The sequence below is a fragment of the Lissotriton vulgaris genome, chromosome 12 (assembly GCF_964263255.1).
Source record: "Lissotriton vulgaris chromosome 12, aLisVul1.2, whole genome shotgun sequence".
In the NCBI taxonomy this organism is placed as follows: domain Eukaryota; kingdom Metazoa; phylum Chordata; class Amphibia; order Caudata; family Salamandridae; genus Lissotriton; species Lissotriton vulgaris.
In genome coordinates this window covers 770,959,819-770,977,633 of record NC_141700.1, presented here as the reverse complement: position 1 = coordinate 770,977,633, position 17,815 = coordinate 770,959,819, and the positions used below count along the sequence as shown (strand labels likewise).

At 57.0% G+C, this 17,815-nt stretch overlaps 1 protein-coding gene across 3 annotated transcripts in view; it reads right to left on the bottom strand.

The window, feature by feature from the left end:
- The window catches only part of DLG4 (discs large MAGUK scaffold protein 4), a 704,738-nt gene that overhangs the window by 302,550 nt on the left and 384,373 nt on the right, over positions 1-17,815 (bottom strand). Inside the window, exon 1 of one of the 3 annotated variants that reach the window (XM_086946106.1) lies at positions 12,181-12,347. The exons of the other annotated variants lie outside the window; for them this stretch is intronic. Within the exon in view, the coding sequence (XP_086802232.1) occupies positions 12,181-12,222 (42 nt within the window). The 5' untranslated portion in view covers positions 12,223-12,347. Of the gene's footprint in view, positions 1-12,180; positions 12,348-17,815 lie in introns of those variants that run through there. 3 annotated transcript variants of the gene reach the window in all.

Here is a 17,815-nt window from a genome sequence, read left to right as displayed (position 1 = left end):
ACCCCACCACCCACGAGCAATAGGATAGCAACAACGAGAAACGCCACCCCGCCCTTCCCCCGCCCGTGCCAGGACGTGCACAGCCACCCCATTCAACACTCACCACTCGCACACACACACAACAAACAACCCAACCCACCCCCCCTCCCAGCTCCCCGAAAGACCCAAAGAATCCGGTATACGACCCCGGACACCTCTCCAACCCTAAGTCAGCAGCGTGGGAGGAGCAGCTCACACTCACAACCCCCCCACTCGGTGCACATGCAACCCAGTTGTCAAATGCAGGAATCGATTAGTGGACAATCACCCACTACATCCGCTTTGAACGATCAGAGAGTTTAAAACCACTACTGGGCAATAAGGAACCTCCTAACAACAGCAATCGCGCAGCAGAGTCAGTGCAGGCAGGGCCAGGATCATTCCAAGTCTAGAGTCTGTAAGGCAGTTTCCGGGACCACTAGGCCCGCAGACTCCGCGTTCACTGGCGTCACCAGCAGGGTATCCGGGACCAAAATGTCATCAGGTGCAGCCGCACCATGCAACCGAGACTCAGTCTTGTCAGGCGAGGCTTCCATCAATATGGCTCCGTCCGGACCCACCGTGGGCCGAGTCTCAGGAGGATCACGAGATCCAGAACGGCGATTCCTCCTGCCACGTCGTCGTTTCTGCGGCCTGGTCCCCCACACTTCACGCGATCCTCCTCTCTCACCCGGGGGCAGATCATCCCCTCTGATCTCGAGCCACTCCCATACCTCTGCCGGCGTCTCAAAGAAGTGTGCCCGGCCCTGGGAGAGCACCTTGAGCTTAGCAGGGTATAAGAGCATATACTGCAGCTGCATGGCGCGTAGCTTCTGCTTGACCCCCAAGTAAGATTTTCTTTGCTCCTGCACCTGCTGGGTATAGTCGGGGTAAATGGAGATGCGACTGTTCTCGATCGTGTGGGGCCCCGACTCCCTCGCCGCCTTGAGGATGCAGTCCCGGTCTTTATAGTTTAGGATTTTTGCAATGAGGGCTCTAGGGGCCTCGCCAGGACGCGGAGGGGGCACCAGGGCTCTGTGGGCCCGCTCCACAATGAAGACACTGGACAAACCGTCCGGACAGAGATGCTCACGGATCCAGGTCTCCAGGAATCGTTCAGGGTTCCCTGCCTCCAGCCGCTCCGGGACCCCCAGGACCCGTATGTTACTACGGCGCGCCCTACCTTCTGCATCCTCGGCGCGTCTCTCCAAAGCTCGGGTAGTAGAAGCAAGCTGAGAGAGTGACTTCTGTAGGGACGCTACCTCCCCCTGCAGCTGAGTAATGTTGCCCTCTGCGTCCGAGACTTTATCCGCCACCTTGCGAAGGTCAGTCCTCAAAAGGTTCACGTCCACGGACACTGTCTCAATCTGGCGCTCTAGGGCAGTGTGCGAACCCTGTATAGCCTTAAGAAGTTCCGCCCTGGACGGCTCCGGCGACTCCCCATCTCCATCTCCAACGCCCGTTTGGCGCGTGATCCTCTGCGGTGGCAGGCGAGGGGTAGTATACTGTGTGATCGTGTTGGGTTGGGTAGCCTTAGGGCCACGGCCAGTCCGGCCTGTCATATCTACAGCCCTAGGGATCAATGTTCTCAGCGGGGCCCTCTGGGAAGGCACCCAAGCAGGGCAGAGTGCGCACCACCACAGCGCCGGACAGAGAATGAGCAAGCAGTGCCCGGGTCCACAGGACCAAGATCGCAGTAGGCAGTGCAGGTCACAGTTCAGGTGCCACCAGGGCGCAGTAGCACGGGTTCACCTCCACCAGCTTTCAGGGCAGGGCGGGACACAGACAGACTCTTCTACCGGTCACCACCTATCCCAAGGCGGCCGCCCAAAACCAAGTCCAAATGGCAGACAGCCGGGGGGAGGGGCGCCGTACGTCCACGGGTCCAACAGCCTCCCCGTGAGCCCCCCCGGCGTCCCACGAGTGTCAGGGATCCCGATCTGCCCCAGGGCACAGGATACTAGGCAGCGGGAGGGGACACAGGAGTGGCAGATCCAGAGTGGTCGGGCGCTGAGAGGATCACAGCAGACCAAGGCCCCCACACGCACCTCCGCGCCACAGGGGGGGCCAGGGCAGATTGGTTTCACAGCCCCCGCTCCCAGGTGAAGGCGCCCCGTCCTCCGGTCGTGTAGCTCCAGCAATCAGGGAGGGGCGGGCTCTCCGCACTTCAGCCCGGCAGGGCCTCGTAAGATGGCCGTCACCTCCGTCCCTCTCCCCTCCTTACCGCATCACAGTAGGGCCGCAGTTCTCCGGCATCGCCGTCGCCCGGTCCGGGCTAGGATCTCACAGCGGGCAGCCGGCGGGCATCATTTTACGGACCCAAGCTGCTCACATCACCCGCTGTCCGGCCCAGCAAGTAGGCCAAAGCCTCGGTGTCGCGTGAAGGGGCACGCCGGCGCCGCCCTCAGGATCAGCCAGTCTGCAGATCGCGGCTGATTGTCGACCACGGGTCCGGTCCCTCAGGCACAGAAGGTCGGCGGGGCTTCCACTGCCTCCCCGACGTGCATTCCCGGGGACGAGAGGGTCCGGGCAGGAGAATTAGCAGGATTTTAAACGGTCTTCGGGACGGAGCTGGTGGAGCTCACGTCCTGTCGGCCATGCTGCTTGGCCACGCCCCCGAGGGTCTGGTTTAGAGTTGGTTTTGACAGAGGGCCTGGTTAGAGTTGGTTTAGACAGAGGGCCTGGTTTAGAGTTGGTTTGGACAGAGGGCCTGGTTTGGGGTTGGAAAAGACAGAGGGTCTGGTTTAGAGTGGGTTTGGACAGAGGGCCTGGTTTAGAGTTGGTTTGGACAGAGGGCTTGGTTTAGAGTTGGTTAAGACAGGGGCTCTGGTTTAGAGTTGGTTTGGACAGAGGGCCTGGTTAGAGTTGGTTTAGACAGAGGGCCTGGCTTAAAGCTGGTTTAGACTGAGGATCTGGTTTAGAGTTGGTTTAGGCAGAGGGTCTGGTTTAGGGTTGATTTGGACAGAGGACCTGGTTAGAGTTGATTTAGACAGAGGGTCTGGTTCAGAGTTGGTTTAGGCAGAGGGTCTGGTTTAGAGTTGGTTTGGACAGAGGACCTGGTTAGAGTTGGTTTAGACAGAGGGCCTGGTTTAGAGTTGGTTTGGACAGAGGGCCTGGTTTAGAGTTGGTTTGGACAGAGGGCCTGGTTTGGAGTTAGTTTGGTCCGGGCAGAGGGCCTGGTTTGGAGTTAGTTTAGACAGAGGGCCTGGTTTAGAGTTGGTTTGGACAGAGGGCCTGGTTTAGAGTAGGTTTAGACAGAGGGCCTGGTTTAGAGTTGGTTTAGACAGAGGGTCTGGCTTAAAGCTGGTTTAGACTGAGGATCTGGTTTAGAGTTGGTTTAGGCAGAGGGTCTGGTTTAGGGTTGATTTGGACAGAGGACCTGGTTAGAGTTGATTTAGACAGAGGGTCTGGTTCAGAGTTGGTTTAGGCAGAGGGTCTGGTTTAGAGTTGGTTTGGACAGAGGACCTGGTTAGAGTTGGTTTAGACAGAGGGCCTGGTTTAGAGTTGGTTTGGACAGAGGGCCTGGTTTAGAGTTGGTTTGGACAGAGGGCCTGGTTTGGAGTTAGTTTGGTCCGGGCAGAGGGCCTGGTTTGGAGTTAGTTTAGACAGAGGGCTTGGTTTAGAGTTGGTTTGGACAGAGGGCCTGGTTTAGAGTAGGTTTAGACAGAGGGCCTGGTTTAGAGTTGGTTTAGACAGAGGGTCTGGTTTAGAGTTGGTTTAGGCAGAGGGTCTGGTTTAGAGTTGGTTTGGACAGAGGGCCTGGTTAGAGTTGGTTTAGACAGAGGGCCTGGTATATAGTTGGTTTGAACAGAGGGTCTGGTTTAGAGTTCGTTTGGACAGAGGGCCAGGATTAGAGTTGGTTTAGGCAGAGGGCATGGTTTAGAGTTGGGTTAGACAGAAGGCCTGGTTTAGAGTTAATTTAGACAGAGGGCCTGGTTTACAGTTGGTTTGGACAGATGGCCTGGTTTGGAGTTGGTAAAGACAGAGGGCCTGGTTTAGAGTTGGTTTGGACAGATGGCCTGGTTTAGAGTTGCACAAGACAGAGGGCCTAGTTTACAGTTGGTTTAGACAGAGGGTGTGGTTTAGAGTTGGTTTAGACGGAGGGCCTGGTTTATTGTTGGTTTAGACAGAAGTCCTGGTTTAGAGTTGGACAAGACAGAGGGCCTGGTTTACAGTTGGTTCAGACAGAGGGCCTGGTTTAGAGGTGGTCCAGGCAGAGGGCCCGGTTAAGAGTTGGTTAGACAGGGGGCCTGCTTTAGAGTTGGTTTAGACAGAGGGCCTGGTTTCGAGTTAGGTTAGGCAGAGGGCCTGGTTTAGAGTTGGTTTGGACACAGGGCCTGTTTTAGAGTTGGTTTAGACAAAGGGCCTGGTTTGGAGTTGGTATAGACAGAGGGTCTGGTTTAGAGTTGGTTTTGACAGAGGGCCTGGTTAGAGTTGGTTTAGACAGAGGGCCTGGTTTAGAGTTGGTTTGGACAGAGGGCCTGGTTTGGGGTTGGAAAAGACAGAGGGCCTGGTTTAGAGTGGGTTTGGACAGAGGGCCTGGTTTAGAGTTGGTTTGGACAGAGGGCTTGGTTTAGAGTTGGTTAAGACAGGGGCTCTGGTTTAGAGTTGGTTTGGACAGAGGGCCTGGTTAGAGTTGGTTTAGACAGAGGGCCTGGCTTAAAGCTGGTTTAGACTGAGGATCTGGTTTAGAGTTGGTTTAGGCAGAGGGTCTGGTTTAGGGTTGATTTGGACAGAGGACCTGGTTAGAGTTGATTTAGACAGAGGGTCTGGTTCAGAGTTGGTTTAGGCAGAGGGCCTGGTTTAGAGTTGGTTTGGACAGAGGGCCTGGTTTAGAGTTGATTTAGACAGAGGGCCTGGTTTAGAGTTGGTTTGGACAGAGGGCCTGGTTTGGAGTTGGTTTAGACAGAGGGCCTGGTTTAGAGTTGGTTTGGACAGAGGGCCTGGTTTAGAGTTGGTTTGGACAGAGGGCCTGGTTTGGAGTTAGTTTGGTCCGGGCAGAGGGCCTGGTTTGGAGTTAGTTTAGACAGAGGGCCTGGTTTAGAGTTGGTTTGGACAGAGGGCCTGGTTTAGAGTAGGTTTAGACAGAGGGCCTGGTTTAGAGTTGGTTTAGACAGAGGGTCTGGTTTAGAGTTGGTTCAGACAGAGGGTCTGGTTTAGAGTTGGTTTGGACAGAGGGCCTGGTTAGAGTTGGTTTAAACAGAGGGCCTGGTATATAGTTGGTTTGAACAGAGGGTCTGGTTTAGAGTTCGTTTGGACAGAGGGCCAGGTTTAGAGTTGGATTAGGCAGAGGGCATGGTTTAGAGTTGGGTTAGACAGAAGGCCTGGTTTAGAGTTAATTTAGACAGAGGGCCTGGTTTACAGTTGGTTTGGACAGATGGCCTGGTTTGGAGTTGGTAAAGACAGACGGCCTGGTTTAGAGTTGGTTTGGACAGATGGCCTGGTTTAGAGTTGCACAAGACAGAGGGCCTAGTTTACAGTTGGTTTAGACAGAGGGTGTGGTTTAGAGTTGGTTTAGACGGAGGGCCTGGTTTATTGTTGGTTTAGACAGAAGTCCTGGTTCAGAGTTGGACAAGACAGAGGGCCTGGTTTACAGTTGGTTTAGACAGAGGGCCTGGTTTAGAGGTGGTCCAGGCAGAGGGCCCGGTTAAGAGTTGGTTAGACAGGGGGCCTGCTTTAGAGTTGGTTTAGACAGAGGGCCTGGTTTCGAGTTAGGTTAGACAGAGGGCCTGGTTTAGAGTTGGTTTGGACACAGGGCCTGTTTTAGAGTTGGTTTAGACAAAGGGCCTGGTTTGGAGTTGGTATAGACAGAGGGTCTGGTTTAGAGTTGGTTTTGACAGAGGGCCTGGTTAGAGTTGGTTTAGACAGAGGGCCTGGTTTAGAGTTGGTTTGGACAGAGGGCCTGGTTTGGGGTTGGAAAAGACAGAGGGCCTGGTTTAGAGTGGGTTTGGACAGAGGGCCTGGTTTAGAGTTGGTTTGGACAGAGGGCTTGGTTTAGAGTTGGTTAAGACAGGGGCTCTGGTTTAGAGTTGGTTTGGACAGAGGGCCTGGTTAGAGTTGGTTTAGACAGAGGGCCTGGCTTAAAGCTGGTTTAGACTGAGGATCTGGTTTAGAGTTGGTTTAGGCAGAGGGTCTGGTTTAGGGTTGATTTGGACAGAGGACCTGGTTAGAGTTGATTTAGACAGAGGGTCTGGTTCAGAGTTGGTTTAGGCAGAGGGCCTGGTTTAGAGTTGGTTTGGACAGAGGGCCTGGTTTAGAGTTGATTTAGACAGAGGGCCTGGTTTAGAGTTGGTTTGGACAGAGGGCCTGGTTTGGAGTTGGTTTAGACAGAGGGCCTGGTTTAGAGTTGGTTTGGACAGAGGGCCTGGTTTAGAGTTGGTTTGGACAGAGGGCCTGGTTTGGAGTTAGTTTGGTCCGGGCAGAGGGCCTGGTTTGGAGTTAGTTTAGACAGAGGGCCTGGTTTAGAGTTGGTTTGGACAGAGGGCCTGGTTTAGAGTAGGTTTAGACAGAGGGCCTGGTTTAGAGTTGGTTTAGACAGAGGGTCTGGTTTAGAGTTGGTTTAGACAGAGGGTCTGGTTTAGAGTTGGTTTGGACAGAGGGCCTGGTTAGAGTTGGTTTAAACAGAGGGCCTGGTATATAGTTGGTTTGAACAGAGGGTCTGGTTTAGAGTTCGTTTGGACAGAGGGCCAGGTTTAGAGTTGGATTAGGCAGAGGGCATGGTTTAGAGTTGGGTTAGACAGAAGGCCTGGTTTAGAGTTAATTTAGACAGAGGGCCTGGTTTACAGTTGGTTTGGACAGATGGCCTGGTTTGGAGTTGGTAAAGACAGACGGCCTGGTTTAGAGTTGGTTTGGACAGATGGCCTGGTTTAGAGTTGCACAAGACAGAGGGCCTAGTTTACAGTTGGTTTAGACAGAGGGTGTGGTTTAGAGTTGGTTTAGACGGAGGGCCTGGTTTATTGTTGGTTTAGACAGAAGTCCTGGTTCAGAGTTGGACAAGACAGAGGGCCTGGTTTACAGTTGGTTTAGACAGAGGGCCTGGTTTAGAGGTGGTCCAGGCAGAGGGCCCGGTTAAGAGTTGGTTAGACAGGGGGCCTGCTTTAGAGTTGGTTTAGACAGAGGGCCTGGTTTCGAGTTAGGTTAGACAGAGGGCCTGGTTTAGAGTTGGTTTGGACACAGGGCCTGTTTTAGAGTTGGTTTAGACAAAGGGCCTGGTTTGGAGTTGGTATAGACAGAGGGTCTGGTTTAGAGTTGGTTTTGACAGAGGGCCTGGTTAGAGTTGGTTTAGACAGAGGGCCTGGTTTAGAGTTGGTTTGGACAGAGGGCCTGGTTTGGGGTTGGAAAAGACAGAGGGCCTGGTTTAGAGTGGGTTTGGACAGAGGGCCTGGTTTAGAGTTGGTTTGGACAGAGGGCTTGGTTTAGAGTTGGTTAAGACAGGGGCTCTGGTTTAGAGTTGGTTTGGACAGAGGGCCTGGTTAGAGTTGGTTTAGACAGAGGGCCTGGCTTAAAGCTGGTTTAGACTGAGGATCTGGTTTAGAGTTGGTTTAGGCAGAGGGTCTGGTTTAGGGTTGATTTGGACAGAGGACCTGGTTAGAGTTGATTTAGACAGAGGGTCTGGTTCAGAGTTGGTTTAGGCAGAGGGCCTGGTTTACAGTTGGTTTAGACAGAGGGCCTGGTTTAGAGTTGGTCCAGGTAGAGGGCCCGGTTAAGAGTTGGTTAGACAGGGGGCCTGCTTTAGAGTTGGTTTAGACAGAGGGTCTGGTTTAGAGTTGGTTTGGACAGAGGGCCTGCTTTAGAGTTGGTTTGGGCAGAGGGTCTGGTTTAGAGTTGGTTTGGACAGAGGCCCTGGTTTGGAGTTGGACAAGACAGAGGTCCTGGTTTACAGTTGGTTTAGACAGAGGGCCTGGTTTAGAGTTGGTCCAGGTAGAGGGCCCGGTTAAGAGTTGGTTAGACAGGGGGCCTGCTTTAGAGTTGGTTTAGACAGAGGGTCTGGTTTAGAGTTGGTTTGGACAGAGGGCCTGCTTTAGAGTTGGTTTGGGCAGAGGGTCTGGTTTGGAGTTGGTTTGGTCCGGGCAGAGGGCCTGGTTTGGAGTTAGTTTAGACCGAGGGCCTGGTTTAGAGTTGGTTTTGACAGAGGGCCTGGTCTAGAGTTGCTTTGGACAGAGGGCCTGATTTAGAGTTATTTTAGACAGAGGGCCTGGTGTAGGGTTGGTTTGGACAGAGAGCCGGGTTTAGAGTTGGTTTGGCAGAGGGCCTGCTTTAGAGCTGGTTTGGACAGAGGGCCTGGTTTAGAGTTGGTTTGGACAGAGGGCCTGGTTTGGAGTTGGTCATACATAGGGCCTGGTTTAGAGTTGGTTTAAACATGAGGCCTGGAGTTGGTTTAGACAGAGGGCTTGGTTTAGAGTTGGTTTGGACAGAGGGCCTGGTTAGAGTTGGTTTAGACAGAGGGCCTGGCTTAGAGCTGGTTTAGACAGAGGATCTGGTTTAGAGTTGGTTTAGACAGAGGGTCTAGTTTAGGGTTGATTTGGACAGAGGACCTGGTTAGAGTTGATTTAGACAGAGGGTCTGGTTCAGAGTTGGTTTAGGCAGAGGGTCTGGTTTAGAGTTGGTTTGGACAGAGGACCTGGTTAGAGTTGGCTTAGACAGAGGGCCAGGTTTAGAGTTGGTTTGGACAGAGGGCCTGGTGTATAGTTGGTTTAAACAGAGGGTCTGGTTTAGAGTTCGTTTGGACAGAGGGCCAGGTTTAGAGTTGGTTTAGGCAGAATGCATGGTTTAGAGTTGGGTTAGACAGAAGGCCTGGTTTAGAGTTAATTTAGACAGAGGGCCTGGTTTACAGTTGGTTTGGACAGATGGCCTGGTTTGGAGTTGGTAAAGACAGAGGGCCTGGTTTAGAGTTGGTTTGGACAGAGGGCCTGGTTTGGAGTTGGTCATACATAGGGCCTGGTTTAGAGTTGGTTTAAACATGAGGCCTGGAGTTGGTTTAGACAGAGGGCTTGGTTTAGAGTTGGTTTGGACAGAGGGCCTGGTTAGAGTTGGTTTAGACAGAGGGCCTGGCTTAGAGCTGGTTTAGACAGAGGATCTGGTTTAGAGTTGGTTTAGACAGAGGGTCTAGTTTAGGGTTGATTTGGACAAAGGACCTGGTTAGAGTTGATTTAGACAGAGGGTCTGGTTCAGAGTTGGTTTAGGCAGAGGGTCTGGTTTAGAGTTGGTTTGGACAGAGGACCTGGTTAGAGTTGGTTTAGACAGAGGGCCTGGTTTAGAGTTGATTTGGACAGAGGGCCTCGTTTAGAGTTGATTTGGACAAAGGGCCTGGTTTAGAGTTGGTTTGGACAGAGGGCCTGCTTTAGAGTTGGTTTGGGCAGAGGGCCTCGTTTATAGTTTTTTGGACAGAGGGATTGCTTTAGAGTTGGTTTGGACAGAGGGCCTGGTTTAGAGTTGGTTGGTTTGGAATTAGTTTAGACAGAGGGCCTGGTTTAGAGTTGGTTTGAACAGAGAGCCTGGTTTAGAGTTGGTTTGGGCAGAGGTGCTGTGATATCTACCCGGGGTGATACATTGGTGCCCCCGTGCTGTTCTATGCACCTTGGGTGATGCAGTGGTGCCCCTGTGCTGTTTTATGCCCCAGGGAGATGCAGTGGTGCCCCTGTGCTATGATATCCACCAGGGGTGATGCAGCGGTGCCCCGTGCTGTGATATCCACCCGGGGTGATACAGTGGTGCCCCCATGCTGTGATATCCACCATGGTGATGCAGCAGTGCCCCCGTGCTGTGATATCCACCATGGTGATGCAGTGGTGCCCCCATGCTGTGATATCCACCAGGGGTGATGCAGTGGTGCCCCCATGCTGTGATATCAACCTGGGGTGATGCAGTGGTGCCCCCGTGCTGTGATATCCACCCCAGGTGATGCAGTTGTGCCCCCATGCTATGATATCCACCAGGGGTGATGCAGTGGTGCCCTCCTTTGTGTGATATCCACCCAGGGTGATGCAGTGGTGCCCTCCTTGGTGTGATATCCACCCGAGGTGATGCAGTGGTGCCCCCTTGGTGTGATATCCACCCGGGGTGATGCAGTGGTGCCCCCCTTGCTGTTCTATGCACCCGGGGTGATGCAGTGGTGCCCCCATGCTGTGATATCCACCCAGGGTGATACAGTGGTGCCCCTGTGCTGTGATATCCACCATGGTGATGCAGCGGTGCCCCCCTTGCTGTGATGTCCACCATGGGTGATGCAGTGGTGCCCCCCTTGTGTGATATGCACCCGGGGTGATGCAGTGGTGCCCCCGTGCTGTGATATCCACCCGGGGTGATGCAGTGGTGCCCCCCTTGGTGTGATATCCACCCGGGGTGATGCAGTGGTGCCCTCCTTTGTGTGATATCCACCCAGGGTGATGCAGTGGTGCCCCCTTGGTGTGATATCCACCCGGGGTGATGCAGTGGTGCGCCCCTTGGTGTGATATCCACCGTGGTGATGCAGTGGTGCCCCCCGTGCTGTGATATCCACCCGGTGATGCAGTGGTGCCCCCCTTGGTGTGATATCCACCCGGGGTGATGCAGTGGTGCCTCCCTTGGTGTAATATCCACCCAGGGTGATGCAGTGGTACCCCCTTGGTGTGATATCCACCCGGGGTGATGCAGTGGTGCCCCGCTTGGTGTGATATCCACCGTGGTGATGCAGTGGTGCCCCCCGTGCTGTGATATCTACCCGGGGTGATGCAGTGGTGCCCCCCTTGGTGTGATATCCACCTGGGGTGATGCAGTGGTGCCTCCCTTGGTGTGATATCCACCCGGGGTGATGTAGTGGTGCTCCCGTGCTGTGATATCCACCAGGGGTGATGCAGTGGTGCCCCTGTGCTCTGATATTCACCCGGGGTGATGCAGTGGTGCCCCCTTGGTGTGATATCCACCCGGGGTGATGCAGTGGTGCCTCCCTTGGTGTGATATCCACCCGGGGTGATACAGTGGTGACCCTGTGCTGTGATATCCACCATGGTGATGCAGTGGTGCCCCCTTGCTGTGATGTCCACCAGGGGTGATGCAGTGGTGCTCCCCTTGCTGTGATATGCACCCGGGGTGATGCAGTGGTGCCCCCATGCTGTGATATCCACCCGGGGTGATGCAGTGGTGCCCCCCTTGGTGTGATATCCACCCGGGGTGATGCAGTGGTGCCCCCCTTGGTGTGATATCCACCCGGGGTGATGCAGTGGTGCCTCCCTTGGTGTGATATCCACCCAGGGTGATGCAGTGGTGCCCCCCTTGGTGTGATATCCACCCAGGGTGATGCAGTGGTGCCCCCTTGGTGTGATATCCACCCGGGGGGTGATGCAGTGGTGCCTCCCTTGGTGTGATATCCACCCAGGGTGATGCAGTGGTGCCCCGCTTGGTGTGATATCCACCGTGGTGATGCAGTGGTGCCCCCGTGCTGTGATATCCACCCGGGGTGATGCAGTGGTGCTCCCGTGCTGTGATATCCACCAGGGGTGATGCAGTGGTGCCCCTGTGCTGTGATATCCACCCGGGGTGATGCAGTGGTGCCCCCTTGGTGTGATATCCACCGGGGGTGATGCAGTTGTTCCCCCTCTTGGTGTGATATCCACCGGGAGTGATGCAGTGGCGTACTCGTGATGTAAAGTCCACACATTGTCGCCCAGCTGCCTCTGGGCGCTATAGAATGTCCGGTGTGATGCAGTTGTTTCCCCGTGCTGTAATATCCGCCCTTGATGACGCAGCTGCCTCTCCGTGCTGTGGCGCGCAGCTGAGATGGTGCTGTGGTGAGAGCGCTGTCTTAAGGAAGTTGTAAGGCAGTCATCTGTCGACAGCCCCCCACCCGAGGGCGGGCACCACCCCCCCTCCACAGACCACCTCCCCCAGCCCCATCCCCACCCAACCCCAGCGTCTCCAGCCCTTTGGGGTTCATCCTGGAGGGGCTCACGCCCGGGTGGCGGGTGGGGAGACACCCGGGCAGGGCTAGGCCCGGAGACCCCCTTAAATGATGCTCTTCAAAATGGGGGTGTGGTGCACAGTATGGAGGGACATAGTACGCACACCACTCCCTCCCTCCCCCAAACACGGATACCGACAGCCCCACCCGGCAAGAACTTGTTCGCAGCACCTCGACCGTACCCGGCCCTGGAGGGGGGGGGGGGGTAAAAAGAAAGAGGCACCTACCACACACATACACATGGACGACAGCTTCCCTTTACCCTTCATGAGCGACGCCCCCTCACGGATACCTGGCGCCCCTCTGGAGAGCCAGGCCGAAGGGGTGGGGTGCCTGGGGCCGGGGTGGGGGCCAAGGTGGGGGGCAGACGCCTTCTCCCGCGACGACGCGGGGGCCGCAGCGGCCAAGGGATGGAGTCCGGGGAGAGGGTATGGAAGGCGGGAGAGAGGGGGGGATATGAATGGGAGAAGAGAGGGAGAGAGGGGGGGGGGCGCCAGAGAAGGGAAGGGGGAGAGAGCGAGGAGCAAGTCGGACGGAGAGAGGGGGAGACGGAGGTCTGGAGTGACGGGGATAGGGTGGAAGAAGAGAGAGAGAGGGGAAGGATGCAAGTGGAGCGCGGGAGAGGGGCGCGCGCACCTCCGGCATTACCTAGGAGATGTCTTGTGGATGCTGCGGCGCAGCGCCGGGTACCACTCGCAGCATCCTCGCGCCTCCTCGTCAGGTGTGAGCGGACGGCAGCTCCGCGCCCGCCCCGGCGCCACCCCTCCCTCGCCTCTTTCATTCACGGCTTCCTCAATCACTCCCCCTTCCCTCTGCTCCTGCCAACATCTCCCTTTCCATTCACTCGATTCATATTCACTGCGCGCGGTAGCGGCTGCGCAGCGCGGGCTCCTGCCCTGCTCCGTGGAGACTTCCCGCTGCCAGGGCTCCGGCATGATTCCATGCAGTCACTCCACATCTGGGGTACCACAGCCGGGGCTCCATCATGCAGTCACTCCACAGCTGGGGTACCACAGCCCGGGCTCCTGCCCTGCTCCGTGGAGACTTCCCGCTGCCAGGGCTCCGGCATGATTCCATGCAGTCACTCCACATCTGGGGTACCACAGCCGGGGCTCCATCATGCAGTCACTCCACAGCTGGGGCACCACAGCCCGGGCTCCTGCATGATTCCATGCAGCGACTCCACAGCTGGGGCACCACCGCCCGGGCTCCGGCATGATTCCATGCAGCGACTCCACAGCTGGGGCACCACTGCCCGGGCTCCATCATGCAGTCACTCCACAGCTGGGGTACCACAGCCCGGGCTCCATCATGCAGTCACTCCACAGCTGGGGTACCACAGCCCGGGCTCCATCATGCAGTCACTCCACAGCTGGGGCACCACAGCCCGGGCTCCTGCATGATTCCATGCAGCGACTCCACAGCTGGGGTACCACAGCCCGGGCTCCATCATGCAGTCACTCCACAGCTGGGGCACCACAGCCCGGGCTCCTGCATGATTCCATGCAGCTACTCCACAGCTGGGGAACAACAGCCCGGGCTCCGGCATGATTCCATGCAGCGACTCCACAGCTGGGGAACCACAGCCCGGGCTCCGGCATGTTTCCATGCAGTCACTCCACAGCTGGGGCACCACAGCCCGGGTTCCATCATGCTGTCACTCCACAGCTGGGGCACCACAGCCCGAGCTCCTGCATGATTCCATGCAGCTACTCCACAGCTGGGGCACCACAGCCAGGGCTCCTGCATGATTCCATGCAGCGACTCCACAGTTGGGGTACCACAGCCCAGGCTCCTGCATGTTTCCATGCAGTCACTCCACAGCTGGGGCACCACAGCCCGGGCTCCATCATGCAGTCACTCCACAGCTGGGGCACCACAGCCCGGGCTCCTGCATGATTCCATGCAGCTACTCCACAGCTGGGGTACCACAGCCCGGGCTCCATCATGCAGTAACTCCACAGCTGGGGCACCACAGCCCGGGCTCCTGCATGATTCCATGCAGCTACTCCACAGCTGGGGAACAACAGCCCGGGCTCCGGCATGATTCCATGCAGCGACTCCACAGCTGGGGAACCACAGCCCGGGCTCCGGCATGTTTCCATGCAGTCACTCCACAGCTGGGGCACCACAGCCCGGGTTCCATCATGCAGTCACTCCACAGCTGGGGCACCACAGCCCGAGCTCCTGCATGATTCCATGCAGCTACTCCACAGCTGGGGCACCACAGCCAGGGCTCCTGCATGATTCCATGCAGCGACTCCACAGCTGGGGTACCACAGCCCGGGCTCCTGCATGTTTCCATGCAGTCACTCCACAGCTGGGGCACCACAGCCCGGGCTCCATCATGCAGTCACTCCACAGCTGGGGCACCACAGCCCGGGCTCCTGCATGATTCCATGCAGCTACTCCACAGCTGGGGTACCACAGCCCGGGCTCCATCATGCAGTCACTCCACAGCTGGGGCACCACAGCCCGGGCTCCTGCATGATTCCATGCAGCTACTCCACAGCTGGGGAACAACAGCCCGGGCTCCGGCATGATTCCATGCAGCGACTCCACAGCTGGGGAACCACAGCCCGGGCTCCGGCATGTTTCCATGCAGTCACTCCACAGCTGGGGCACCACAGCCCGGGTTCCATCATGCAGTCACTCCACAGCTGGGGCACCACAGCCCGAGCTCCTGCATGATTCCATGCAGCTACTCCACAGCTGGGGCACCACAGCCAGGGCTCCTGCATGATTCCATGCAGCGACTCCACAGCTGGGGTACCACAGCCCGGGCTCCTGCATGTTTCCATGCAGTCACTCCACAGCTGGGGCACCACAGCCCGGGCTCCATCATGCAGTCACTCCACAGCTGGGGCACCACAGCCCGGGCTCCTGCATGATTCCATGCAGCTACTCCACAGCTGGGGAACCACAGCCCGGGCTCCGGCATGATTCCATGCAGCGACTCCACAGCTGGGGAACCACAGCCCAGGCTCCTGCATGATTCCATGCAGCGACTCCACAGCTGGGGTACCACAGCCCGGGCTCCTGCATGATTCCATGCAGCGACTCCACAGCTGGGGCACCACAGCCCGGGCTCCGGCATGATTCCATGCAGCGACTCCACAGCTGGGGCACCACAGCCCGGGCTCCATCATGCAGTCACTCCACAGCTGGGGTACCACAGCCCGGGCTCCATCATGCAGTCACTCCACAGCTGGGGTACCACAGCCCGGGCTCCATCATGCAGTCACTCCACAGCTGGGGCACCACAGCCCGGGCTCCTGCATGATTCCATGCAGCTACTCCACAGCTGGGGAACCACAGCCCGGGCTCCGGCATGATTCCATGCAGCGACTCCACAGCTGGGGAACCACAGCCCGGGCTCCGGCATGTTTCCATGCAGTCACTCCACAGCTGGGGCACCACAGCCCGGGTTCCATCATGCAGTCACTCCACAGCTGGGGCACCACAGCCCGGGCTCCTGCATGATTCCATGCAGCTACTCCACAGCTGGGGAACCACAGCCCGGGCTCCGGCATGATTCCATGCAGCGACTCCACAGCTGGGGAACCACAGCCCAGGCTCCTGCATGATTCCATGCAGCGACTCCACAGCTGGGGTACCACAGCCCGGGCTCCTGCATGTTTCCATGCAGTCACTCCACAGCTGGGGTACCACAGCCCGGGCTCCTGCATGTTTCCATGCAGTCACTCCACAGCTGGGGTACCACAGCCCGGGCTCCTGCATGTTTCCATGCAGTCACTCCACACAGCTGGAGTACCACAGCCCGGGCTCCTGCATGATTCCATGCAGTCACTCCACATCTGGGGTCCCACAGCCCGGGCTCCTGCCCTGCTCCATGGAGACATCCCGTTGCCAGGGATCCTGCCTGGTTCCATGCAGTCACTCCACAGCTGGGGTACCACAGCCCAGGATCCATCATGCAGTCACTCCACAGCTGGGGTCCACAGCCAGGGCTCCGGCATGTTTCCATGCAGTCACTCCACATCTGGGGTCCACAGCCCGGGCTCCTGCATGATTCCATGCAGCGACTCCACAGCTGGGGTACCACAGCCCGGGCTCCTGCATGATTCCATGCAGTCACTCCACATCTGGCTTCCACAGCCAGGGCTCCGGCATGTTTCCATGCAGTCACTCCACAGCTGGGGTCCACAGCCAGGGCTCCGGCATGTTTCCATGCAGTCACTCCACATCTGGGGTCCACAGCCAGGGCTCCGGCATGTTTCCATGCAGTCACTCCACATCTGGGGTGCCACAGCCCGGGCTCCTGCCCTGCTCCGTGGAGACATCCCGCTGCCAGGGCTCCTGCATGGTTCCATGCAGTCTCTACGCAGCTGGGGTACCACAGCCCGGGCTCCTGCATGTTTCCATGCAGTCACTCCACAGCTGGGGCACCACAGCCCGGGCTCCGGCATGATTCCATGCAGCCACTCCACAGCTGGAGTACCACAGCCCGGGCTCCTGCATGATTCCATGCAGCTACTCCACAGCTGGGGTACCACAGCCCGGGCTCCTGCATGATTCCATGCAGTCTCTGCACAGCTGGGGTACCACAGCCCGGGCTCCTGCATGATTCCATGCAGCTACTCCACAGCTGGGGCACCACAGCCCGGGCTCCTGCATGATTCCATGCAGCTACTCCACAGCTGGGGTACCACAGCCCTGGCTCCTCCACTGTCGCACAGAAACTCCCCACTGCGGGGCGTCCTGTACTACTCCAAGCAGACTCTCAACAGCTTGGACTCCTGCACTGTTCGTCACAGTCTCTCTAAATCCCAGGCACCTGCTCTGTTCCATGCAGATTCTCCACAGCTGGAGTACCACAGCCGGAGCTGATGCACAGAGGCTCCCCACTGCGAGGGCTCCTGTACTACTCCAAGCAGACTCTCAACAGCTTGGCCTCCTGCACTGTTCTGCACAGTCTCTCCGTATCTCAGGCTCCTGCACTGTACCATGCAGATTCTCCACGGCTGGGGCTCCTGAACCACTAGAGTCTCCACGGCAGCCGACTTCACATTCTCACTACATGCAATATTCACTAGAGATTCTCCACAACACCAGGCTCACACATCCTGAGCCACTGCTCTGTTCAATGCGCTTGCCAAAGCCAGGGCTCCTACACTATTCCATGCAGATTGTCCACAGCAGGGGCTCCGGCACTGTTGCCTACAGGCTATCCACAGCAGGGGCTCCTACACTATTCCATGCAGATTCTCCACAGCAGGGGCTCCGGCACTGTTGCCTACAGGCTATCCACAGCAGGGGCTCCTACTCTATTCCATGGCGATTCTCCACAGCAGGGGCTCCGGCACTGTTGCCTACAGGCTATCCACAGCAGGGGAACTACACTATTCCATGCAGATTCTCCACAGCAGGGGCTCCGGCACTGTTGCCTACAGGCTATCCACAGCAGGGGAACTACACTATTCCATGCAGATTCTCCACAGCCGGGGCTCCGGCACTGTTGCCTACAGGCTATCCACAGCAGGGGCTCCTACACTATTCCATGCAGATTCTCCACAGCAGGGGCTCTGGCACTGTTGCCTACAGGCTATCCACAGCAGGGGCTCCTACACTATTCCATGCAGATTCTCCACAGCAGGGGCTCCGGCACTGTTGCCTACAGGCTATCCACAGCAGGGGCTCCTACACTATTCCATGCAGATTCTCCACAGCAGGGGCTCCGGCACTGTTGCCTACAGGCTATCCACAGCAGGGGCTCCTACACTATTCCATGCAGATTCTCCACATCTGGGGCTCCGGCACTGTTGCCTACAGGCTATCCATAGCAGGGGCTCCTACACTATTCCATGCAGATTCTCCACAGCCGGGGCTCCGGCACTGTTG